Here is a 26,069-nt window from a genome sequence, read left to right as displayed (position 1 = left end):
AGGGGCCTCTTCCTTCAGACAGTCCCCGATGTTGCTGGGTCTGCCTGATGGCTCCCTCTGAGGCCGAGATGACAGTTGAAGAGGGAGGGGCCTCTTCCTTCAGACAGTCCCCGATGTTGCTGGGTCTGCCTGATGGCTCCCTCTGAGGATATAATATACAGCAGGCAACAAGATCTTTCTATCCTCACTTTCTGTATGCCTCCTCACTTCCTTTTTCTGGTTATCAACCATCCCACTGCACGAAGATACCATGTCACAGAGTTATTAAAAGGGCAGGGTTTTTAAACCCTTTAAGCACCTCCCAACATTGGATGATCCTGTCTATAGATTTCTCTCTGGTTACTGTGTATGAAGCCATTTTGGTTCCAGCTCCATAAAGCTCGAGTCAGAATTAGGAGCGGCAAAGTTGTTGTGTTCTGGACTGCAGGTTTCTAGCTATTTGATTCATATTCTCTCCAATCAGTTTTCTACTGCCCTCCCTTCCAACAGTCAATGAGTCAGCATTCAACATTGATTGACCATGCTGAGTCTTCAGTGATCTGTTCCGATCACTTTCATTTGAGCTTAGGTGAAACTGGACAATGGAGGTGGCTACATTTGTGCCCAACACAAGCTATATTAAAATTTTAAATTAAGAATTCTTTTAAAATGCAGATTTTAAGAGTAAAAGAACAACAATGATAACTGCTCTTGCCTGTGTATGTCTGTAGGGTGTAACTTTCCAAGATCTGAGTGAGCTGTTTGGGAGTGGAAGAACTTCCATGTCGGAATTATCTTCTCTTTAAACCTCCCATCTTCTGCATGAGTGTTGCAGCTTTGACTAAATATACACAAGCATTGGAAGACTCCAACTCGATACAGAATCAATAAGGATGGTATGAAAGTATGTAACATTGCGGAAGTTCTGGATCTGGACAGTGACTAGAGAAAACATTACATTTGGAATTATAGCCAGTGACTAGAGAGACCAATCAATGTACAATGTTCTTTCATGGAAGAAAGGCAGAATCTAAATGTAATGAAGGACACTGAATCAAGTAACTAAGCAGCTGCAAGAATACTTAATTCCATCTTTAATCCAACTGCTGAAAAAGTAAGCTTAGCAACACTCACCAACAATGGGCACTCATGACCCAATTAATATATTATGTCCCACTGATTCGATGGAAAAGATTGAGGATTTTACTCAAGTCAGTGGGACACCTTACTTGGATTGTGACTTACACAAGTCAATTATGATTCAGGTTTCAGTAGATACTGGTATGTTCTAGCCCTAAAGCTGCTTCTATATGTTTTTTTAAATCCATAGATGGAACAAAGAGGGAGTCTGTAAGAACTATTCGGACCCCAGCATTGGTCCCTGAGTCAAGGCTGCTGCTTATGAGTACGGCCACTTCTGCATAGCTTCTCTGGTATATCACCTGGGGTTCTTCCTCAGGCAGATTTGGCCATTAACACAGACTGGACTATTTCATTCATCACTGTGTGAAGCTGCCTTTGAAGAATGTTCAGAAACTAGGAAACTGCTGGACAGGCAGAATGCTAATGGGGCTTGTTATTTGGAGCACATTACTCTGGTGCCATTTGATCTGCATTATGTTTCCAAATCCAATTAAAAGTGAAAGTTACATCCTTCAAAGTACTATAAAGTTTGGACTCAGGGTGCTGGTCTGGAGAACCACCTACTCACTCCACAGAATTCACTCTTGCATCACACTTAGATCAGAGATCAAACTGCTGGGTAGATCAGATAAGCCCGTCATGATTGACACCTAAGCTCTGTCAGAGTTAATAGAACATTTAGGCAAGGTCTCTATTTAATAGGGTTGTCATATTCCAGCCCCTCATATCCAGACATCTAATTTGCATATTTTAAAATAATATTATACAGTTATTATAAGTACAGTCAGCCCTTTTTATACGCGGATTTGCCTTCCGTGGATTTGAGCATCTGCGGTGGACAAACCCAGAAGTTGTCCCCAATGGCGGCACGCATGCACACTCGCTGCCATTGGGGACAAAAGTCCCTGGCCTCCCCTCCCCTTTCCCTCCCTGCCTCCCTCCTTCCCACCCTCCCTCCCTCCCTTTCCCTACTTACCTTATTCGTCACCGCCACCACCGCCTCGGCCTCCCACTCAACTGCCACATCAGGAAGGCCAAGTGGTGGCGGTGGAGGTCAAGAGGCCTCCAGGCAGCCACCTGGCCCTTCTGCGATGGCAGCAGCGAGGAGGCCGGAGCATGGCCTCCAGCACGGCCTTTGGCCTCCTCGCAGCTGCAGCCACCAACACCACCCGTCCCTTTTGCGGAGGCAGAGGCAGCAGCTCTGAGCCTGGAACCTCACGTTTCAACAGTGGCCAGGAGTACATCTCTACAATTGAGGCTTGCTGGTCAGCTGCACCCATTCCTTGACATCAGACCTGGCCATGGTGACAAATGTCTTAGTTACATCCTGTTTGTATTACTGTACAGTTGGCCCTTCTTATACACTGATTTTTTTATACACGGATTCAAGCATACACGATTTGAAAATGTTCCAAAAAAGTATAAATTTACCTTAATTTTCCATTTTTATAAGGGACACCATTTTGCTATGTCATTATAGTTAATGGGACTTGAGTATACACGGATTTTGTTATACACGGGGGATCTTGGAACCAAACCCCAGCATATAACAAGGGTCCACTGTAATTACTACAACAGCTCCACTTGCCTATATTTTTCTGGGCACAATTCAAACCGCTGGCTATAACCTAAAATAGCTCATCCCAGGCAATCTAAAAGACTGTATTCCCATACGAGCTTGTACATGTTTTGAGGTCTTATGTGGATGCCCTTCTCTCTGTTCCACCATCTTCATAGATACATCTGGTAGAAACACATGAGAAGGCATTCTTGGTGGCTGCCTCCAGGCTCAGGAACAGTCTAGACAGGCTAGACTGGTGCCCTTGTTGCACCAGGCAGGTTAAGATTTTCATTTCAGCAGGCCTTTAAGGACTGATTATTCAGTGGGTCAGGGTATTTCATAAAGCATTGTATTGTCTGTATTTGTTGTTTTCTGTTTAAATTCCATGCCTGCAATTGCTTTTAATTCTATTGGTAATTAAATCATATTTTAGCTTTTGTATGATATGAAATTTTCATTGTTATCTGTTTTAATTTTTGAGGTCTACCTTGTGTCTCAGACTGGAGAAAAGATGGGATATAAATTATAATAAAAATTAAAATGTTTCAATAAAGAAACAAAAAAGAGAAAATGGCCAGTACTGAGCACAGATAATAGTGGTGATGAAGTATGTTTTCAAACACCACTGCTATAGAATGGCAATGGCAACGGCAAACCCCCTCTGAAAAAACTTGCCAAGAAAACCTTGTGATAGGTTCACTTTAGGGTCTCCATAAGTTGAAAGTGACAACAACAACAACAATTTTGTTAAATACTAAGCAGTTAACTTATGCCCAGATTTACTGAAATTAAAGATTCCTAATATTCCTCTAACATTCCTTGTAAACATAATAAGCTATGAATCCAAGGTTGTTCTCTTTTCAAATATAAGGTTCCTAAATTGGCAGTGTCATAAAATTAAGTTTATAACAGTAGTTTAAATTCATTTCAGCTTCTCACTTTACAACATGAGAGGCTGAAAATGGCCACTGTTGCAGAACATCTCCTGCTACAATTACATACAAATCTTGATTTAAATGGTGCAAAAAATCTAATCTTTAGGGGGGGAAATGCTGTACTCCCAAACGCCCTCAAACCCATTTTTCATGCCCAACACAAACAAGTTCTGTTATTTGTAGATTTGCTATGAAAGCTATCTTGACCTTCTGTTAAGATAACATAAAAAAAGATATTAAAAAGGAACATGATACAACCACTCTTTAACAACTTGTCTTTTTTCATCCACAAACTACTATATATGAGCATGAGTTCATGCACTAGAGTGTTATCAGTGGGAGGAACCTGTATCACAAGGTCACTATAGTAGCCTTGCCTACACTACTGCAAAAAGCAAAGACATTAGATAATATAGTGCTACATTTCAAACTAGTGTCATGCACAGTGAAAGTACAGAAAGAACTACAGTAATGTTTTTCAGGCAATCTGATGTGAGCAGGGTGATCAGATGTCATAACTGCAAAGAAAGACAACACACTGCAAAATGTAGGGCATTCCAGGAAAATGCAGGGCATTAGAAAATAAAAGCCACATATAAATAAAAATTAATTCTTCTAAGTCATGCTTAAAATGGAGGCCTTTTTGAAACTCCTCCTGGCCAGTAGAATGAAACGTATGACATGTCTAGGGAAAGGAAGAAGAGTGGTCACCCTGGATGTGAGGAACCAGAATTCCCCCACCTCTAATGTGCAAAGACTGGGTCCATAATTGTGCCTATTGCCTACAACCATTTCTTTAATTCTTGGATATAAAGGTATAGCCTTAATGCATATGAAACAAAGTCTTCAAATCTTATATTGGTCATCCTTTCCCTGCTCTCTAAAATCTGAATTATTTTTTATCAGTACCTTAAATTGTCCTTTGCTGTAACACAGTACTTTTGAAACAGGTAGAAGATTGGAAAAACTATGATACAGTTTTTTTAAAAAAAAGAAAAGAAAGAATTTTGAATGACATTGTTGCAAAAAATGGAGAAGGCTTGGTCATACTAGAGCAGGGGTAGGCAACCTTTTTGAGCCGGGGGCCGGTTTGCTGTCCCTCAGACAAATGGGGGGCCGAAGCCAAAAAATAAATAATTAAATATATAAATAAACCAGGACAAATGTAGGACAAAATTTCCAAATGGAAGACACTTTTTTTAAAAAAATGGAGGACATGCAAAAAAATTTGCTGATTTTTTAAAAAATGTTAATATAAATGCATGCTTCTGAGGCTTCTATAGACAATTGCCCCCCAAAGGCCCTGGCGGCAATCGGCGGCAGGACTCGGCTGGGGCCGGTCCCAAGGCCTCGCTGGGCCGCATCTGGCCCGCGGGCCGCAGGTTGCCTACCCCTGTACTAGAGAGTGGGGAAGGCAAATGGATGGCTTTCCACAAAAGGAGCAGAAAAGAGCCAGAATGCACGCTGTTCTTTTTTTAAAAAAAATAAATCAACACAACCTTTAGCTACAAGTCTCTTATACTACAGAGATCTAAAAGGTAAGGTGATATGCTGTAGAAGGCAATAAATACTGTAATGAGAGATACAACGGTGGAACCTCTCAGATACACTAGCAAAAGAGGTGGGACCATTTGTGAAATGAAGACAACACAAGCGAGGAGCACATTTAGACCATATTCTCTGCACCTCCAGACCACAGCCAAAGTCCACTAATAGTATAGCTTTACAAGGCATGGCCTCTAACCACTTCAATGGGAATGGGCATCTCTCGGGCCGTGTGTGTCACCCACACTACCACAGTGGAGCACAAAAAGCAAAATGTGTTTTGTGGGCGGCTGAGATGGTGACATGTTTGACTTCTGATGGCTCAATGTATACAATCTTTGTTTTGTGCACACCATTATTAAAAATATTATATGACCTTAGGCAAGTCACACTCTCTTAGCTTCAGAGGAAGGCAATGGCAACCACCCTCTGAAGAAATTTGCCAAGACAACCCAATGATAAGTCCGTTGCCGTAAGTTGGAAACAACTTGATGGCACAATAACAACAACATAAAATTACCTTCAAGCTATGCATATAAAGTGTATATGAAACATGAATGAATGCTGTCTTTCGACTTCAGTCCCATCTCTGATATATCTCATCATGTACATATGTGCAAATACTGGTATTTCAAAATGAAAAATGAATAATCCAAAATACTTCTGGTTCCAAGCATTTTGGATAAGAGCGACTTAGCCTGTATTAATCTTGTTAACAAGACACATGGGTTGCCCATCACCTGTGTGCTTTCCTTCGAGTGGAATTTCTTTTCTCACAATCCACTGAAAGCAAGGCACAAAAATGCCCCGCATACTTATTTACAAGGCTATTTGTGCTTTTGCAACATTAGAATAACTGCACGCATTCCAGATAGCTTTTGGTTTAAGAATGAAGGCAGTCAAAGTTAGTTTTTGACAGGGGGTAGTGATACCCTACTAGGTTCCTGCAGGTATATTTTAAAATTCCTGGAATAATGAGTTAACATTATTAATACCCTGCCTTCTATCTAAAATTGGAAGTGAAGGTAGCTTACCTTTTAAAACATGTATAATACAGTATAATTAAAATATTAAAAAGCCAAGTTTAAAATAGAATTAAACTACTCACATTAACTATAAAGCATACAACTAGAAAGAATAAAAAACACAGTTCAATAAAACAATACAGCATCTTCTAAAGCACTTGCTTTATAATTCTTCAGTTCTACAACTTATAATTTTTTTCAAAAGTGTTTGCCTGCAAACAGAACAATAACAAGAAGATTGCTCTAGCTTCCCTGTGAAAGACGTTCTAGAACCTAAGGGCAGTCGCCAAAAGGGTCCCATCTCATGTCCCCACCATGCCTATAAAAGTGTTGGGACTGAGAGTAACCATTACTTGCTGTACCTTCAAACTGGTGAAGACAAGGAATAAAGGAATATTAGCCACTGTAACTTGAAATGTTAAAATATTATGAGCAGCAATGTTACTCTTAACATGTCTCTTCCAAGTTCTGTTTGTGAGCCAGCTCTCTTTCCAAATATTTTGTTGACTCTAAAGTAGTTTACTTACCTGGAATTTAGTTCCACTAAATTCAGTGAGGTTCACTTTGAATGAACTGCATGTAAATTCCAAAATGTAAGAGCAGACAGCATAATTATTTCAGGAATCAATTAATGCCTCTTTTGTCCTCTTTCCTAGCTCTAGTATTAGGAACAGCAACACAGAGAATGCGATTATTTGGGTATCTTCAATGTCAGTAGCAACCTCTGCCTAGGCTAAGATGAAAAAAGGTTCTAGAAAGTCCTGCCTCCTCTTAATGCAGCTCTGCAATCAACTCTTTACTGAAATATTATTAAAGCATCTTAGAAAATACAGAAAATTATTTTAGTTTAGGGGTTTTAATGGTAAAAGCCTTTGATTATGTGGTTTCTGGGGAGCTTAAAAGCATAATGGAATGATTTCTCTGATATGTTGTCTCTAGTGGATTTTTCACATTTAGTCCCTTAGGAACGATGTCTTGCTGTTTGCATTTATTCAGAAAAATAATGTCCATCTGTACCTGAGCGAGTCTCTTGAAGATATGGATGGACTTCCACTCCAATGAAATAATTTAGTGTCCACCATGTGTGTTTAATGATAATCTTCAGAATTCTGGAAAACTGGATATGCTGCTGGGATGATGACAGGTAGAGAACATATGGAGGGCAGCAGGTTGGGGGAAAACAAATATAAAGCATGTTTAAATAACTGTGATTACCAGAAGCTGGGTAGGATTCAGGAAAGGAAGTGGCTGAAAGGTGTGGACTTGACAGATTCCATCTGGCCATCAAGATATAAAGGCGGTTATAAGAAGATACCCAAATTGCAAAACTTGCCTTTCAAAGGAATCTATTATTTCTTAGTGCTTTTGCTGCACTGAGTTTGAACTTTTCAACTTTCATTCAGACAATTACAGTTTCCATATATTGGTTTAATGAATCTAATATTGTATTTGGCTGTAAAGAAAATACTTGGGCTCATTTAAAACCCTGATCTCATTCAACTGGTTAAGATTTGCAAAGTCCATCCAAAAGAACAAAAAGCTAAAAGCAAACAAGATATTTTGCTCAAGGTATAAGGAAAGGACAATATCATTTGTAACATTTCCGCAAACCTCAAATTGCTTAGTTTGACCTTCATTACTATTTTTCTTAAAGTTAATAATAATGATAATAATAATAATAATATGTTTTATTTATAGACCGCTATTCCGCAATGCTCCAAGCTACAAAAAGGTAAACCATAAGTGCCACAACCAGCAACACAACATGCAAAAATCTGACCCATCTATCCTATCACCCTTTCACATGAGCCTTGGAAATATATTGTTATAATATGTCATGCAAGGGCCTTTAAAGTGTCATTGTACCAGAAAACAGGATAATACCATCTGAATTTGCCATAATTTAATTCATAACTATTCAGCTCTGCTTGTGGCATGGGCCATTAGGTACCACATATGGTCAAGGTTTTCTAGATATCCTTTATGCAACTTTACTTGTATGACCTTTTGCAGAAAAAACAAGTAGGTGTCTTCCATGGTGTAGTTTGTTGGTATTACCTATATTCTATTTTAACAAGTATATACAATACAGCATTTTAAGCATTTGCAATTTTAAGTCCATTTTTAGATAATTAGCTTCTCTGAGTTTTGACAAGGAATAACTGAGGATAAATCTAATCAAATAAAAATGTACTACGAGCGCCTTATCTTCCAGCATAGCATTTGTCACACAACCTGAAAAACAGTTTGTATTAAGGCTTATAATTTTGTACACTGCCTGCAGAGTTTTACTGATGGTATTGTAAATAAATTATGGAGATCACCTTGACATTAGATCTTTTGGAAAGTTTTTTTATATGCCTTGAATGAATTCTGAGTTTTCATATGTCACTCCTAAAGCCAAGGAATTTCTACTCAAGTGTCGTATTTCTGTGGGATGTTACTGTGAGATTTTTTTTTCAGTCAATAAACTTTCACATTCATTCTACAAATACAAAATAATCACCATTGCCTGAATTCTTAAACCACATCAGCCTGAGAGAAAACAACTCCATTCCATGAAATCTGTGTGAAAAAAATGCCTGAATTACTCAACTCAATTAATATTTAATCTGAAGAAAGTTGAACTGAACTGAACACAGCATATGTCAATATATAGCTAAGATTAACACCAGCAAAAATGTACTTGCACTAAGCATGCTAAAGTTAGAAAGCATGACCTTGGTGTCCTCCAAGGACCATTGCTTCATATGTTCAAATAGCTAAATAGGTAAGATCATGAAATCGACATGGGGATCCTTATTACTACATGTGCAGGTACGTTCAAAGAATTATACAAATAGTACTAAAGCGAAGTCTTGCATACTTTTTTGGACTACAGCTCCCAGAATCTGTTAGTGGGAATGGTAATGCTCAATAGGGGGATTCTAGGGAATGTAGTCCAAAGAATTAGGTTTGCTAAGCTCTGACAAAGCAGTTTTGTCAGACCATGGTAAATTTACTTTTTTGGACTGCATCCATGGGCATTCCCACTGACAGATTCTGGGAGTTATAGTCCAAAAAAGCAATGTTGCTGAGGTCTCACTTTAGCAAAATCAGAAGAAAGTACTCACAGAAGATTGCAGAGATTTTACTTGCTGCTTCAATCCATAATGTGGCGAAATGAGGGGGTGTGTAGTATAGTTTTTAGAAATGCTGAGTTAGCTCTAACTATAGCTCTTCCAAAGATATTTTTCTCCAACTGAGAGTGCTTGTTGATAACTGCCCTCAAGTCAGCCTAGACTCAGGGTGATCGTGTGGATGAGACATCTCCAAGATCCTTTATCCTCATCTTCTCTGCTCAGGTCCTGCAGGTTCAGCCCCATGACCTCCATGATTTGAGTCTAACCATCTGACACAGAGTATTCCTCTCTTTCTACTATCTTCTACCTTTCCTAGCGTTATTGTCTTTTCTAATGATTCATACCTTCTCATGACATGACCAAAGTATGACAGTCTCAGTACGGCCAATACTGCTACCCCTGGATAATAGCCTCAGTTTAATCAGTTTCCAGGGAGTGTTCAGATTTAATTTGCTGTAGGATCCATTTGTTTGTTTTTTCAGGCAGCCACAGTATCTGCAGCACTCTTCTCAGGCACTACATCTCCTATGATAGCCCTGTTTAAGCATCTGAAAGGATGTCATACTGAAAGTGGAGCAAGTTTGTTCTTTACAGCTCTGGAGAATAGGACCTGGAGCAACGAATGTAAACTATGTACAGGAAAAGAGATTCCACCTAAACATTAGTAGGAACTTCATGACACCAAGAGCTGTTTGATATCAGAACATGCTCCCTCAGAGAGTGGTGGGGTCTCCTTCTTTGTAGGTCTTTAAACAGAGGCTGGATGGCCATCTGTTGGAGGTGCTTTCTGAGTTCCTGCATGGCACAATGGGGTTGGACTGGATGGCCCTTGTGGTCTCTTCCAACTCTATGATTCTGTGAGTTGGTTTTCTTCACATTAACTTGCTTCACTGTCAGCTTTCACATCCATACATGGTGATGCGGAATACAATGGCTTGAACTATCCATGGAAATAAATAATGGCCCTGAGTTAAAGATGCTAAAACCACCGAGCCCCTTGTCTTATGTCTTTCCTCTGTCAAACCCACCAACTATGAATCCCAAACTGTCTTCCCTTGGTGGTAGAATTCAAAGACATAGCTGTGTTAGTCTGGAAAATCAGTGTGCGCAAAACGAACTTGTAACACCTTTGAGACTAACTGAAAGAAAGAACCTATCATGAGCTTTCCTAGACTTGAGTCTTCTTCCTCAGATGCATGGAGGTGGAGGGTCCTTGGTAGCATGAGCTTTCCCATACCTGAGTGTACTTCTTCAGATGGATGGAGTGGAGGGTCCCCTGGTAGCATGAGCTTTCCTAAACCTGAGTCTATTTCATGAGAAGCATGGAGTGGTGGATCCCCTGACAGCACGAGCCTCCCTGACTTGGGTCTAATCCCTCAGATGCATGGAGGGGAGGGTCCCCTGGGAAGCACGACCAGTTCCTAGCCGTGAGTCTCCTTCCTCAGATGCATGGAGAAACCTAGACTGAAGCAGAACTGAGCATGGAGCAGAGTCCTCCATGCATCTGAGAAAGTAGGCTCAAGCCTAGGAAAGCTCATGCTCTCACCTCCTTTCTTCCAAAAGGGATATAAACCTGTATTGGGAGTCCCTGAATGGCCCTGTTTTCTGCTGCTCCAGAGAACAACGGATGCAAGCTGCAGGAAAAAGAGATTCCACCTCAACATTAGGAGGGACTTCCTGAGAGCGAGGGCTGCTGGATCCTCCCTGGGAGATTGGGGGAGTCTCCTCCCTTGCAGTTTCCTAAAGAGAGGCTGGATGGAGAGTTCCTGCATGGCAGAAAGGGGTTGGGCTGGATGCCCTTGGGGTCTCTTCCAGCTCTATGCTTCCATCCCTTTGCCCCCAAGGCTCCCACTCACCCGTCCCGTCTTCTCCTGCGCCTTCTTCTTGGCTCGCTTCTTCTGCTCCTCCGCCTTCAGCAAGAGCCCCGCCGCCGTTCCTGTCCCGGGGGCCCCTTTATTCGGGGGGCCGCCCCTTGCCAGGCCCAGGCTGGTGGCCCTTGTCGCGGCTTCCTCCTCCTCCTCTTCTTCTTCCTCCTCCTCCTCTTCCTCCTCGTCGTCCTCGTCCTCTTCCTCCCCGGCTGCCCTCTTGAGGCGCTTCCGCCGGAGACCCCCTCTTCCTCCCCCTCCTCCCCTGGCGCACCCCGCGGCCCAGAGAAGCCCCAGCAGGAGCAGCAGCGCCAGGAGCGACGAGGAGAGGAGCAGCAACCAGCTTGGCAGGCGATGAGGGTCCCATCCGGGCGGCAGCTCCAGGCCCAGCTCGGTGCGCAGCAGGCCCGCGCCGGACGACAGCACCTCCCTCAACCGGGCCGACACCGCCTCGGCCTGCTGGGACAGGGACTCCTGCCAGCCCGAGGCAGCCATGGCGCTCTCGGAGGGGCCGGCGACTCACGTCACGCCGAGGCCATCCCTCACCTAGGACTACTACTACCGTCAAAAGGAACCAAGGGGCGGCCCGGTTCCGCCTCAGAGATGCGCCTCCCTCGGCTGCTCAAGGCCTAATGAGCGCAACGTCACCCCTCAGGCCGACGAGGGCCTAGTGCGCAGGTGCATACGTGAGTGCGTGCTTACGTACATACGTCAGGAGGGTCACGAGGCGCTCGTTTAGCCGTTGGTTGGGAGGAAAAAAACGGCCGTTTCCGCGCGTGCGCAAACGCTTCGACGCGAGCTCCTCGGAGGAGTCTGAGCCCCTCCTCCACCGCTGTGGCCTCTAATGTGGTCAGAGCGAAAGGGGGCGTGGTCAGAGGAGGAGCCGTTGGTGCACACGTCACTCCTGTCGTTTGACTGGCCGCCAGGCCGATAGGGAAAGGAGGGAGGGAAGGAGGGAGGGAGGCTAGTGTAGGTAATCTCTACGTGGCAGTGATTTCCTCGGGAGCGGGGTGAAGTGGGTGGAGCCTCTCCTCTGCTACTGACCAATCATAGGCCGAGGGTAGAAAGATGGACAGGAGTACCTCTGTGAAGAAAAGGTGCTAACGAGACTTCGAGTCACTGTCAGTTTATGGAAGCTCTCAGGGTTTTCTGAAGCCAAGATGCTGCTTCCTCAAATAAAACTGATCAAATGAAACCAAGAAAGGGTGCCTTTACATATTAATCCAATAAAATCCAATAAAACCAAGCAAGTGCTTATTAAGCCTATAAAACCGATCAGACAATGAAATCTAGACAGAATCCTGGAAGCCCACACTTCCATTATTTCCTCTCTGATGGCAAAGCTTATAGCTCTGTGCTTTTTTGACATGATGCCAGGGAGGCTGGGGAGGCAGCCTAGGGTGCTTCCCCTTGTCTTTAGCTCTTCACACAGCTTTTGCCTGGCCTGTTGTCACTTGTACCTAAGCCCACACAGATACTATAGGATCACCTAGACCAGAACCCATTCTTTCCTAAGTCAGGCTTCAATGGGTTGTTTCCTGCAGGCTCAGTACTTTCTCCTCTCTTCCTTCACCCTCCTTCCAGTGCCAAGGCTACAAAACTCTCAGGCCTATGGCCTCTGACTGAGTCTAAACATCTGGCATGTGGCCATCTTCCTCTCTTTCTGACTTTCCTTTCTAACTTTATCTTGCCTGGTAATTTGTAGCTGCTCAAGCAACAATTTTTTTGGTGCTCTGTTACCTAACATTACCTGCTACCTGACTTAATATATCGTCATGACATTGTGTACCTGAGCTTTAACTGAGAAAATCCAAATCTCTCCATGTGCGTGTGCTTCTTGGGCGCGTTGGAGCTTGGAAACATTGTTTATTTGGACCAAAGGCCCCAGGGTCCCCACAGACCATAGCCATTTCCCAAGCTCTGCCCTCCCCACACTGCTCAAAGACCGGGGACCTTCCAGGTGGGTGGGATGGTGGGCTGAAGTTGGAAAGGAAAATCCATGATGCTTCCCATAGCTTGAAATACTTAAAAAAACAACCAACAGCCATAGTTGGTTACAGTTCTGGATCCAAGTTGCAGAACATAGTTACAGTTTATAATGCAGAATCCTCTTGGGCCATTGTTGTTGTTACTCACTGTCAAGTCAACTTCGGATTATGGCAACCCTGTGAATGAGAAACCTCCAAGTCATCTTGTTATTAACAGCCCTGCTAAGACCATGCAAATTCAGGGCCATGGTTTCTTTGAGCGAATCTATCAGCCTGTAATGTGCCCTTCCTCTTTTCCTACTGCCTTCTACTTTACCAAGCATTATTGTTTTTTTCTAATTAGTCATGACATCTAATAGTCCATAAAATGATATGGGGCAGTGTGCTAAAAATAGTTCTACAAGCTCTCATGCTGACTCAGAATCAGTGTAAGTATGGTCCTTAGTGCAGCCAGTGAGGGCCTAGAAAGACCGGCACTTTGTGCTGCCCTGTGGCTGAAGTCAGGGTACAGCGTCCTCATGCCAGAGGTCTTAACTCCGCCCCCAGAGGGCCATTTTGGCACATGCCAGTCCACACAGTGCACACCATCATGGTGCAACTCTGGCATTGCATCCACATGATGCAGTGCCAAAGGAGCATCATGAAGCTGTGCTGCGCCGGCTACAGCGCCCCTTGGAGGTTGCAAAAAGGAGCCACAAAAAGGCTTTTTGCACCCTCCAGAGCAGGGGTAGGCAACCTGCGGCCCGCGGGCCGGATGCGGCCCGACAAGGCCTTGGGACCGGCCCCCGCCCGGTCCTGCCGCCGATTGCCGCCGGAGTTTTTGGCCTCTCGCCTTTGGCCTATCAGGAGGAGGCGGGCATGGGGGGGGGCAAGCGGCAGGCAAGGGGGGCAATTGTCTATAGAAGCCTCCAAAACATGCATTTATATTAACATTTTTTAAAAAATCAGCAATTATTTTGTGTGTCCTCCATTTTTTAGAAAAAGTGTCTTCCATTTGAAAATGTTGTCCTATATTTGTCCCAGTTTATTTATTTAATTTAAAAAAAATATTTAATTATTTAATTATTGGCTTCGGCCCCCCAGTTGTCTGAGGGACAGCAATCTGGCCCCTGGCTCAAAAGGCTTGCCTACCCCTGCTCCAGAGGCTGAATCGGGGCTGTGGCGTGAGGTTGCCGCAGCCCCGATCTGAACAGTAAAGAGGCTACCTGTATAGACCCTGACTCTGCAAGGACGCACACTGCCTGTTCTCACTCACCAAATGAAAAGTGAGAGGAGATATTGGACTGTTGTGTTGAGGACAAGCTGAAGACCTTGGCATTCATTACATAATCAGCTGTGCAACTGTGGGATTCAGTGCAACTACACCCGTGATGGCGAACCTGTGACACGTGTGCCACGTGTGGCACGCGGCGCGGTTTCACCAGGCACGGGTGGCGAGGAAGAAGGCGGAACGGGCACGTGCCCGTTCCGCCTCCTCCCTGCCATTTTCGGGCCTCCCACTGTCTCTCTGAGACAGCAGGAAGCCAGAAAATGGCGCCTGGGAGGAGGAGACAGAGGTGCGTGCGCGTCTGCCTCCTCCTCCCAGCCCTCTTCCCTCCCGGCTTCCCTTCGCTACGCACAAAAGGGCTCCATGGAGCCTTTTCGCGAGGAGCGAAGGCCGAGGAGGAGGCGTCTGGAACATGTGCCCAGCCGCCTCCTCCTCCTCCTGGCTTGCCTTGGCTCGCCAGGAAAGGGCTCCGCGGGGCCCTTTCCCGGTGGGCCAAGGCCGAGGAGGAGGGCGCTGGGATGCGTCCCAGCTGCCTCCTCTTCCTCCCTTGGCTCGCTGGGAGGGCTCCGCGGGCCTTTCCGGCGTGCCAAGGCCGAGGAGGGGGGGCTGGGACGCATCCCAGCCGCCTCCCCTCCTCCCAGCTTGCCTTCGCTCGCCAGGAAAGGGCTCTGCGGAGCCCTTTCCCGGCGAGTGAAGGAAGGGCAAGGGCCCTTTTGCCAGCCTCTGACGGCCCCAGGAGGGACCCTCAGGGGCCAGCAAACGCTGGGGGAGGAGCCAGAGGCTCCCTCCCTCTGAAAAGGGGGTGGGAGCCCCGCCCCCTGGAGGGCAGGAGCCCCGCCCCAGCACCCAGCACCCATTCTGGGGGTAGAAGCCCCACCCCCGGCACGCGACCTTAAAAAGGTTCGCCATCAGTGAACTACACTGACATATTCATCTACTATGCAAAAAGCATACAGGATCTTGGCCATATTTATTTTTACAGAAAAATTGTTTATATGCCAATTTCTCAAAAGTAACTAAAATGCTTTTAAAAAACAACAATACAACAGACCCTGAAGGCTACAAGCTACAAAACACACTCTCTTCCCATTGATCTTGCCCTTCATCTCAGCATCCACAAAATAGTGCAAGCCAACAGCATGAGCCAAGCCACAAAGGAACACTTCGACCAAGTGATACTTTAGTTTCACTGTTTAGTGACACGACATGTTTGTAACTGTAACAGTAACTAAATGAAAAATAAAGTTACAGTACACAAGTATTAAAATAGCTTCCCCATGCTCTGGGAGAGATGGATAATAGTGCTTTTCATAGTTGATTAATCTGTCCAGACCCGATTATTTATGTGAACAATGAGTTTTTCTTTAAATATTTTCTCAATAATAACATTTTGTTCCATCAAGGGACAGGTTTTGGTCTTGTCTAAGATGCATGGTAGCACCAAAGCAATAGAGTTTATGGTTGCAGCATCATTTTCCATGTTGAACTTTTTGAAAGAATTAGTTTCATGGACCTTTGTGTTCTACAAATTACCTCGAGGTCCTTCCAGAATTAGCAGATATACATGCCCTAAATAAGATTTTGCCAGGTGCATCTCCAATCCTGCCTGCTCACCTTGAAGCATGGGATACCTCAAGATGCTAGATGTAACCATTTCTCTCTTTCTTCTATTTTCTGTAGCTTGTCAGTCTTTCTGTTGTCATGGTAATTTTTCAGATTACTCAGTGTTTTCCTAAAGGTTCTGGAGAACATTTGCAGCACATCCTCAGTAAATACATGGCAGCTGTAAACATCTGGATATTCTCGAAAATATTTATTAATCTAGCTATAGTTTGATACAACAATAGACGCCAGCATGAGTGGATGTGGTTACAATGGCACACATAGCACTGGAGTAGGTAATGTGAATGACACCTAGATCCAGCCATCTGGAAAGGTGTGGGGATGGAGGAGCTTGCTGGAAGAGTGCCATCATCACCCATTTCCATTTCTGACCAAAATCAAAAGCCAAAGGTTGGGTTCTGCATATTGAAAAAGCATAGATCTGAAATGTTGTCACCAAAATGGAAATCATAAGAAAAGTGGAAGCGGTTGCAAGAAAAAAAAATTATCCCAGGATACATTTTGGAAGAAGCTTTCAAGTGATCTCTAGAATAATTTAAAAAAAAAAATTCTCTTTAAGTATGCAAGGCTTACCTGACCTGGTTATTCCATTTTACTTGTTCATAAAAAGTTGGCTGAAACATGTTGAACTGCTCCTCTTTTTCATAGTGTAGGAACCTATTCCTATTCTTTCCATGTTATTTCTACTTCTGGTACCAGAGTTTCTGTTGAAGCAGTAAAGTCAACAGAACAGGAGAAGTCCCAGCAGACCGGAGGAGGGCAAACGTTGTTCCCATCTTCAAAAAAAAGGGGGGGGAGGAGGATCCCAACAATTATCATCCAGTTAGTCAGACGTCTAAACCAGGAAAGATTCTAGAACAGATAATTAAACAGAGAATATGGGAACATCTAGAAAGCAATGCCATAATCACAAAAGTCAACATGAGTTTCAGAGAAACAAGTCATGCCAGACAAATCTAATCTCTTTTTTGATAAAATTACCAGCTTGGTAGATGAAGGGAATGCTGTGGATATAGTATATCTTTTCAGTAAGGCTTTTGACAGGGTTCCTCATGACATTCTTGCAAACAACCTAGTGAAATGTGGGCTAGACAGGGCAACTGTTACATGGATTTGTAATTGGTTGACTGGCCGAAGCCAAAGGGTGCTCAACAATGGCTCCTTTTCATCCTGGAGAGAAGTGACCAGTGGGGTCCCACAGGGCTCTGTCCTGGGCCCAGTGCTATTCAACATCTTTATCAATGACTTGGATGACAGAACTGGGGGCATACTTATCAAATTGGCAGATGACACCAAATTAGGAGGAATAGCTAATACTCCAGAGGACAGGATCAAAATTCAAAATGACCAAGAGACTAGAAGCTTGGCCACAGCTAAACAAATGAACTTCAACGAGAAATGTAAGGTATGCACTTAAGGCAGACACCAAATGAAATGCCCAGATATAGGAGGGGGACACCTGGCTGAAGATACTACATGTGACGGACGGAGGGAGTCCAACGTAACAACAAATTGAACATGAGGTCAACAGTGTGATGCGCAGCTAACAAGGCCATGCAATTTTAGGTTGCATGAATAAAATATAGTGTCGAGACAAGGGAAGTAATAGTGCCACTCTATCGCTTGGTCGCCCCACCCTAATTGTGTCCAGTTCTGGGCACCAAATTCAAAAAGGACATTGAGAAACCGGAGCGTGTCCAAAGGCGGGCGACAAAAATGGTGAAGGGTGGAACCATGCCCTATGAGGACGACTTAGGATCTGGGTATGCTTGCCTGGAGAAGAAGGTTAAGAGATGATATGATAGCCCTGTTAAATATTGAAGGATGTCATGTGAAGAGGGAGCAAGCTTGTTTTCTGTGCTCCAGGAGAACAGGACCTGAGCAATGGTGCAAGCTACAGGAAAAAAGATTCCACCTTGACATTGGAGGAACTTCCTGACAGTAAGGGCTGTCCGACAGTGGAACAAACTCCCTTGGAGTCGTGTGGAGTCTCCTTCCTTAGAGGTCTTTAAACAGAGGTGGATGGCCATCTGTCGGGATGCTTGATTAGATTTCCTGCATGGCAGGGGGTTGGACTGGATGGCCCTTGCGGTCTCTTCCAACTTTATGATTCTGAAGCCAAAAACACATTTATCATTAATGAGGTATCATCTATATGCCACCTAAAACAAGGCCATTGCTTTACACAAGATGTAGGCATTGAATCCATCCATCCTGTCTGTCTTAAAGAACCATAATCCGAAGACATAATAATAATAAAAAATAATAATTTGAAGTCAAGGCTTTCATGGCCTGCATCCTAGCTATTTGTGGGTTTTCGGGCATGGGGCCATGTTCTAGAAGATTTCTTCTGATGTTCAGCCAGCATCTGTGGCTGGCCATCTTCAGAGATATATCGCTGCCTGGAAAAAGTGGGTATATATTATATATATATATATATATAGTGTGAGCCTGGGAATGCAAGTGATTTGCTGTGTTATTGTGTGCTGTTGGCCGGCCTCAGGCTGGGAGGCAATAATATAATAATAATAAATAATATAATAAATATAATATCTTATTTTATCACTTTCCTGTCGATCAAAGCGGTTCACAATGTGGCATTGTGTGAACATATTCATAATACAAAGCAGTAGATTACAAAATACATTACATCTACGATTGTATCACAACATTCCAAAATCTAATACATTATAAACAATTAAAACATTGACTGAATTAGACCCTCCGATCTTCTTAGGGTTTCCATCTTTAGAGAGATCAGGGGGGTATGCTTTCTGAAAACGATAAGTTTTCAATACTTCTTGAAGTCTTTGAGTGTGGGACAAGCAATTACTTTTCAGGAGAGCATTCCAATGAGGGGGGCTGTCGCCCTATAGGCTCTTGCTGGATTGCCTACTATCTACCCTAGGGTATCAAGTAGGTATGTCCTGATGTTCTGAGGTGCGGGGCGGATTATGTGGGAGAGGCGCTCCCTAAGTAACTCGGGCCCATCCCAAAAGGATTTATTTATATGCCGCCCACACTGGGAATCCGGGGATAATATACGTTCCCGCCCTCAGGCTACATCTAAAAGACACTCACAAAAGGGCAAGGGATGGTTGGGGGGGGAGGGGATCAGGTCAGCATTCTTCTGTCCCTCTGAGCCTGGACCAAGGCAGATGGACTGGAGGGAGGCTCTTCTTCTTCTTCAGGCTAGCCCTGGTGTAGCTGGCACTGGTCAACTCCCTCAGGCTGGAAGATGACAGTTATGGAGGGAGGAGTCTCTCTTCTGGCTAGCCTGATGGAGCTGGCCGCCTGCGCTCAACTCCCCCTAGGTTGGAGATGACCGTAATGGAGAGGAGCGTCTCTCTTCCAGGCTAGCCCTGATGGAGCTGGGCCTGCTGGTCACTCCCTCATGCAAAAGAGAATTAGGTCTGCTATTGGTGATCATTATCTGCTGGGAAAGCCCCTGACTCTGAATGGTTTCCCATTGCATTGCTGAGTCCTTATTTTGCTATTCCTTGTCCTGGTAGCCCAAATTTTGTTCACTTTAAGGGTTTCTTCTCTGGTTGAATTATTAAATAATTTTTGTATCCCCCAATGAACGAGGATCTGGGTGGCTAACAACGGTGAATAGTACAATAAAAAAATACAATAAAAACAAACAAATCCTTTCCCAGCCCCCACCATATAAAGCAGACCATAACCAATAAATAATATCATACAGTGGCAATCAATACAAAACCTAAGAATCTACAAATCAACAAGGTTGATAAACAGCCTTCCCACCCCTCAGATGACTGACCTTATGTGCACTTTACTCATCAACAGCGCCCATCACAACAAACTAAGCAGGAAAATAGGGCACAGCTCCACAGGAGCTGTTTTAAATATAATAATCACTCTTTTTATATCTGTAACATACATACAGGTTGGTCAAAGGTGTGAGCCTCTATGGCTGTTTTTGCAGCCATCTCTCCCAGAACAATTGGGGGGGGGGGGAGAGAAGGATTAAACGCATTCACATTTTAAATAGATTGGAATGTCCTAAAAAGTGATGTTATACTTTTTAAATCAAATCCCTACTTCCCAAATCCATTGAAGGCTCTGATGTTCCTGTAGTTTTTTGTTGGAGGTTTAGATATTTGTCAGGCTCTGGAGGGTTCCTGAGGCACACAATGGCCACCCGATGCTTTGCATTACCCACCTCGATATCATAGAATAAGCACCCGCTCCTTAGACTTTTCCTTGTCCTTGCCTTAGTAATTGTTCCTTCTTCTCTCACAGAGGAACACATAGGGCAGAATAGAGAGTATATCCATCGAATAGGAGGAAGCCAGAAAAACCTTCTATCACCAAGGCAACACTTCCAGAGCTTAAGGGAGACATAAAATCCATAACTAAGAAAATGAGAACTGTTGAGAATACTTTAAATATCCTGAAAGCTCTCTGATCTTTGCTAAATCTGCTGTCTAGCTCTCTTTTACACTTCAAAGGTAACTAGAGCCCCCCATCATCTTTGGCAGCAGGGGCAGGCATTTTGTTTATGGCCTTAGGCAGACGTTGGCCTGAAAACAACTCAACTGAAACACGCTTTACCAAGGAGCCCTGTTGCACACCAGTAAAAAAAAAAAAGGGGGGGGGGGGGAAGGGGGGGACAACCTTGTTCAGAGCATATCTTGGAATTGCGCAACTGTGACTGCTGCTGCCATCGCTTCTCCTACCTCCCCTCAACCCAGCATCCCTGTCTTATGCCCTACCAGCGTCCTTGGTTATTTTTACTTTTCAGTTTTTCACACATCTGGGAGTTCTGCACTGCAAGTTATTGTGAGTTAAGTTTTAAAAAACGAAAAGAAAAGAAAAGAGAGGGAATCAGCCTGCCTGGAAATAGAGAGAGAAATGGGAGACCTGGGGAGGTAGGAGACACTGTCAGAACCATAGTTCTTCCCAGAGAGGGAAAGCTTCTGTGTGCCACTAGTTGCATCTTCTGCTTCTCAGGAAGTCTTAGCAGTCCAAAAGGTCTTGAGAAGGGAAGAGAGAAAGAGTGTATGGATGCTCTGTATGAATTTAAGAGCACATAGGGCTGAAGCAGTCCGGGGCTTGGAAGTGACCTCTGCCATTCCAGATGTAATGGCCCCCGATTGGCCCAGACCACAGTGAATGGACACCACGGTCCCAGACGCAACTGCTGCCACAGTCCTGAATGGGCTGCCAGTAAGGAGGAGTTTTTGCTGCTCCTTTTTGGGCTGTCTTAGCTGGCCCAGAGCGCTTCTGGCAGCATCGGGGTGGTTGTCTGCATGCCACATCCTGGAGCAGCTGGTAGCCCACCATTTGGCCCATCTCTTTCAAGCCATTGACACCCATCAAGCAGACAGTGAAGTGGCTTGAGTTCTTTCAAGAACAGACAGGGATTGGGAGGTGAGACTATTGCAAGCAAAAGACTGCTGTTTGTTGAAGTCCACCTGGCTCCCCTGCTGCAGGGCGCCTGAGAATTGCAGATCAGTTGAGGGTGTTTTCCCCTCCCTCACCCTCCTCCTTCATATTAGCCACAGAGCAGAGCAAAAGTCAACAAGGCTCCCAAATCCGATGCTTGCAAGGTTCCCAAAGAGAAGCAGAAGGAGCTCTCAGGGCTACTGCTCTTTCACCTCCTCTGGCTTGTGGTTTCAGACATCATAGCAAAGGGAGATTTCACAGGCACCCAAAACAAAACAAAAGCCGAAAACAAACAAACAACCAACCCACAACAGGAACCCTCCCACCCCTGGCTTTATTTTTTTTCAGAACAGCCAGGTCGATGTAAAGGAGGAGATCCAAGGGCCACCTTCTGCTCCTCCATCTGGATTTGATCCAAGGGGATATTGTCTTTACACTTACATCCGGGACTTGGGCAATTGGGAAGTCATGATAGGATCCTCTGTCAATAAAAAGGGCACTTGAGCTATGAGGTGGGGATAGAGCTGTACAGGTCAGAGGCAGTGCAATGGTAGTGGCAATAGGTGAGTAAAAGGCGCTTTTTTCCTGTGTAAAGCAGCGTGTGTAAACTTATAACACTTGATGGTACACGAAATCAAGTGTTTCATTGTGCTATAATGTGTTTTTGTGGTGGCTTACTATGGGCCACCCTACACATATAACACTGTGATTCACTTCAGTGTCGTGGTTCCATCTAGGAATCCTGGATTATGGTTTAGGGAGGATATGTAGAATTCTGAGCCGGAGCTCTAGTGCTTTTATGTGAACATCTGGATTCCATGGGTATGCAAGTGGTATTAGAGCACTGTGAGGTTGTAAACCAGATAGGGAGGAGCAAAGTGTGCTCTCCGATTTTTTTAAAAAACTTCTTTTCTGAGCAGCCCCAGCCATGTGAAGAATACTGACTTGAAATCTGTAATAAGAGGACTGCATTACATAACAAAATCTGTGTATGTTGACAAGCTGGAGCATATCAAGAAGAGGTGACCAAATGGTGAGAAATCTGGAAGCCATGCCCTGGTGGAACAGCTTAGGGAGCTGGTAGTTAGCTTGGGAAAAAGAAGGGTAAAAGGTGACATGTAGCCAGAAGATAATAATATTGAAGGGATGTCTATGGAGGATAGAGCAAGCTGTTTGCTTTCTTACAGACTAGGACATGGACAAATGGGTTCAAGTACAGGAAAAGATATTTCATCTAAACATTAGGAAGGAATTCTGATTGTAAGAACTGTTCGACAGTGGAATACATCGCCTCAGTGTGGTGGAGTCTCCCTCTTAAGAGAGAGAGCAGGGTGCAACCCTGAACAATAGTTTTCTAAGCAGAGGTGGGTGGGCTTGTTTTGGGGGTGTTTTGACTAGCATCCTGCATGGAAGGGGCAGCTTTCAGCTCTTTGCACTATGATTTATAATAGGGGGATGTAATTCTGTGCAATTTTCTTCTTAAGGAAGCAATCAGTAATTTACAATTTTTTTCTCACTGTGAAAAAGTTTAAAAACAGTGCCATTTGAAAAACATATTGCAGTTGAAGATTATTTGCAGAAACTTACACAGGTGTTTTGACGCAAAAAGCATTCTGTGCGGACAATAGCATTTTATATGTAGAAAATATTAATACACATATTATTCTGGTAAAACAACCACATAGGATTTTTCATAGACGGGGCAAAACGTTGCCCAATAGAGTGGCATCTCACCACATTCAGCGGACGGGATGTGCAACCGCATTTCATGGCCCCAACCAGTGTTGCGACTCTAGAGATGTAAAAAGCCCCAATCCAGTGCTTGTGGCTCTAAGATGGTAAAAGGCACCTTGCTGCTATTTCAGCACTAACTCCTTTTGACGTGCATCTACATTTCACCAAAGGAGCACCCTGCATGCTGCCCACTGTGTGGTCAATTGGTAGGCATGACACCAGTGTGGGGGTGGCGTGGGGTGTGTGTAGTCATGCGGACATTGGTCTTTTTGCCCCTAAGGGCCTATACAGATGAGAGAAAGGGTGGCCAGAGGTGTCCCTTTCTCCCCCAGATCATGGCTGCCAACCAACCGGCACGACCATGATGTGCCTGGAAAATGGAGCTGGGAACATTGGCTCCTTTCTCCGCTGCCTACGAGGCGCCATTAGCACCCTGGAGTGGCACAGGGACATCTCTTGTGCGCCACATCATTTGGACGTGGGCACGAGACACGTCATGTCGTGCATGCCGTGTAAACAGTGGCGCACAAAGATGGCACCCAGACAGCATGGTAGGGCTCGGGAGTGTATCGACTCTCCGCTGACCAAGCCCTAATGTCGCCCCAGGCTGGCACAAAGATTTTCATCAGTCCAATATTCTTCACATCAGGGCTTCTCAACATTTGAGAAACATGTTCTTTAGACCATATTCAATATTTTCAAATGTTCTTCCATCCCTGTTACCTTGTGAGTGAAAAACTACTGTTATCAATGGTTGCAAACTCGCCCTCCATTGAATCATTCTTATTTTGTTCCAAGTGATTTAGAAGTCATGATTTGGAGAGCTTTCTGAATAGCCATGACACTACAGGCCACGGGCTAGGAACATTGTTTCACACATGTCCCATCAAGTCTATTTTATCCAGTGACTTGCAACCAGCAATGTCCGAAGGCACGTGTTAGTGTCTGCTATTTGTGCTAAAATCTTTGTGGCCAGGAAATGCAGTCACTATTATTCAATTGAGTCCCGCATTTCTCTTGCAGTTTCCAACCACAGCTTGGAAACGAGGATCAGCTAGAATGCCTAACTCATAACAATACACAGCAGCAGTGTTCCTCATAAATTAGCAGTGAAGAATGAACCTTGTTCGCCTGATATGTGAAAAATATCAGATACATGCTTCCCTGTGAATTTGCTTATGGATTGCTTTCCTGGAAATTACTTAGTAAGTAAGTTATCGTACGTAATAATAAGTGATCTGCTGTTTAGAAAACAACTTCTTTTCTCCTTTTAGGAAATGTTCAGAACATCTGTGGGATTATGCTTCCTGTTTGTCAACCAATGCTATTGTTACCAGTAAATATGACAAATGAGTCTGAATGTTCTTCCAGACTTTAAAAAAAGGATTATCATGGAAAAGCCTTCGTAGAACCTGAAAATTGATACAAAATATTGAAACGTGATGACTTTACTTTTTGTACCTAGTCTATGTTTGCAGTTTCTTCTGGTCCACATCACAATCAAATACACGCGAGGCAAATATAAATCTTAACATGAATGGAATAAAGCTTCTCTTCATCTAGTGTGCCATCAGTAGGCCAACAAGTGGCATACCAGTGCGATACTAGAGTTAGAGACAGCGCAGCAACCACACGGCACCTAACCCTAGTACGCAGTGGCGGCGTAGACAATGGTGGCATCCCACTCATTCGGGTACTGCCATTGAGATGTAGCCGATGTGGTGTCTGCACGGTGCCACACATCACTTATATGTGTGAGTGGCACACTTGCAATGTCATTGTGGTGCCAGAAAAAAAACCCAGGTTCTTTTTCCTCACAGTGATGGCACGCCATTTGGGAGCTACGCCGTCCTGCAGAGGAAAATAGGCCCACCAGCAGGCCAATTGGGGCGGTCTGTCCTGGGCTGTAGTTTCTGCCCTCGTCGGTTATGGACCCACTAGAGGTTTTGGATTACAACTCTATCATCCTTCATAAATGTTGTGTGGTGGTTTGGGCTTTCTACACCAGCATTCAGCATGAAGCGCTCCGTCCTGCTATTACTTTTTTTTTCTGCAAAAATGAAAGCAAGCCAAATTGCCTTTTTGTATTCCAGAACTATTTTGTTCGTTGGCTGCGGATGTGTTCTTCACACGCCATGCTCACCATCTCTTGTGAAGTGTAACTTTAAGAAGACCCAGCACCCCAGCTCCAAGCTTTGCATCAGAAACCAAAGAGAGAGAGTTTGTCGTGTGTGGTGTTAGGAGTTGTTGCACTGGACTGAATGAGGGCATAGTAAGACATTAAAATACCTGCTTAGCAGCATTGCGGTGAACATGTTTCCCCACCAAAAGCACATCCAAACCCAAATCAGTAGAAAACTACTGAACTTCTGCCAGGCATTCATAGCATGACAGAAGCACTAATGAAGGCATTACCAGAATAGAATAGAACAGAATAATCTTTTTATTACAGTCCATAGACGCACAAGGGAGTGAACTCCATTCAGTTAAAACATAAGAGTAAATACTGTTTATACATAAAGTGATATAGAAACATATTAAAATATTATTAAAATGTATGTGTTAAAATATTTGAAATATTAAAAACTGGTATATAGAGACTCTTAATCATGTTTTACACAGTCATTGTTCTGGTGCTGTGGCATGGGTCACATCATGACAAATTTTAAATGCTGCTGCTGCACAAACCTAGCAACCTTGTATGTTATACAGGATTAGTATCTAAACAAGAGGAAAATAAAAATTGTCCTGCACATCTTGGGTTTTATAAAATATGAGTGAAATGCAGAATCATGTACATAATATTACTTTACAACTGTCTCCCATTCTCTATAATCATGGAGGAACTCAACAAGAATTCAGGCAGGAAG

General features: G+C 44.0%; 2 protein-coding genes across 3 annotated transcripts in view; one reads left to right on the top strand and one right to left on the bottom strand.

Annotated features, from left to right (window-relative positions):
* Positions 1–11,850, bottom strand: part of LOC121929408 (protein LYRIC-like) — a 33,876-nt gene extending 22,026 nt beyond the window's left edge. Inside the window, 1 exon segment of the mRNA XM_042464952.1 lies at positions 11,167–11,850. Coding sequence (XP_042320886.1) covers positions 11,167–11,670 — 504 coding nt within the window. The 5' untranslated portion in view covers positions 11,671–11,850.
* Positions 1–26,069, top strand: part of STK3 (serine/threonine kinase 3) — an 881,840-nt gene that overhangs the window by 628,668 nt on the left and 227,103 nt on the right. The window lies entirely within an intron of this gene.

Source organism: Sceloporus undulatus, chromosome 4 (genome assembly GCF_019175285.1).
Source record: "Sceloporus undulatus isolate JIND9_A2432 ecotype Alabama chromosome 4, SceUnd_v1.1, whole genome shotgun sequence".
Taxonomy (NCBI): Eukaryota; Metazoa; Chordata; class Lepidosauria; order Squamata; family Phrynosomatidae; genus Sceloporus; species Sceloporus undulatus.
Note: the sequence above shows the minus strand (reverse complement) of the source record. Positions and strands in the feature narration are given on the sequence as shown.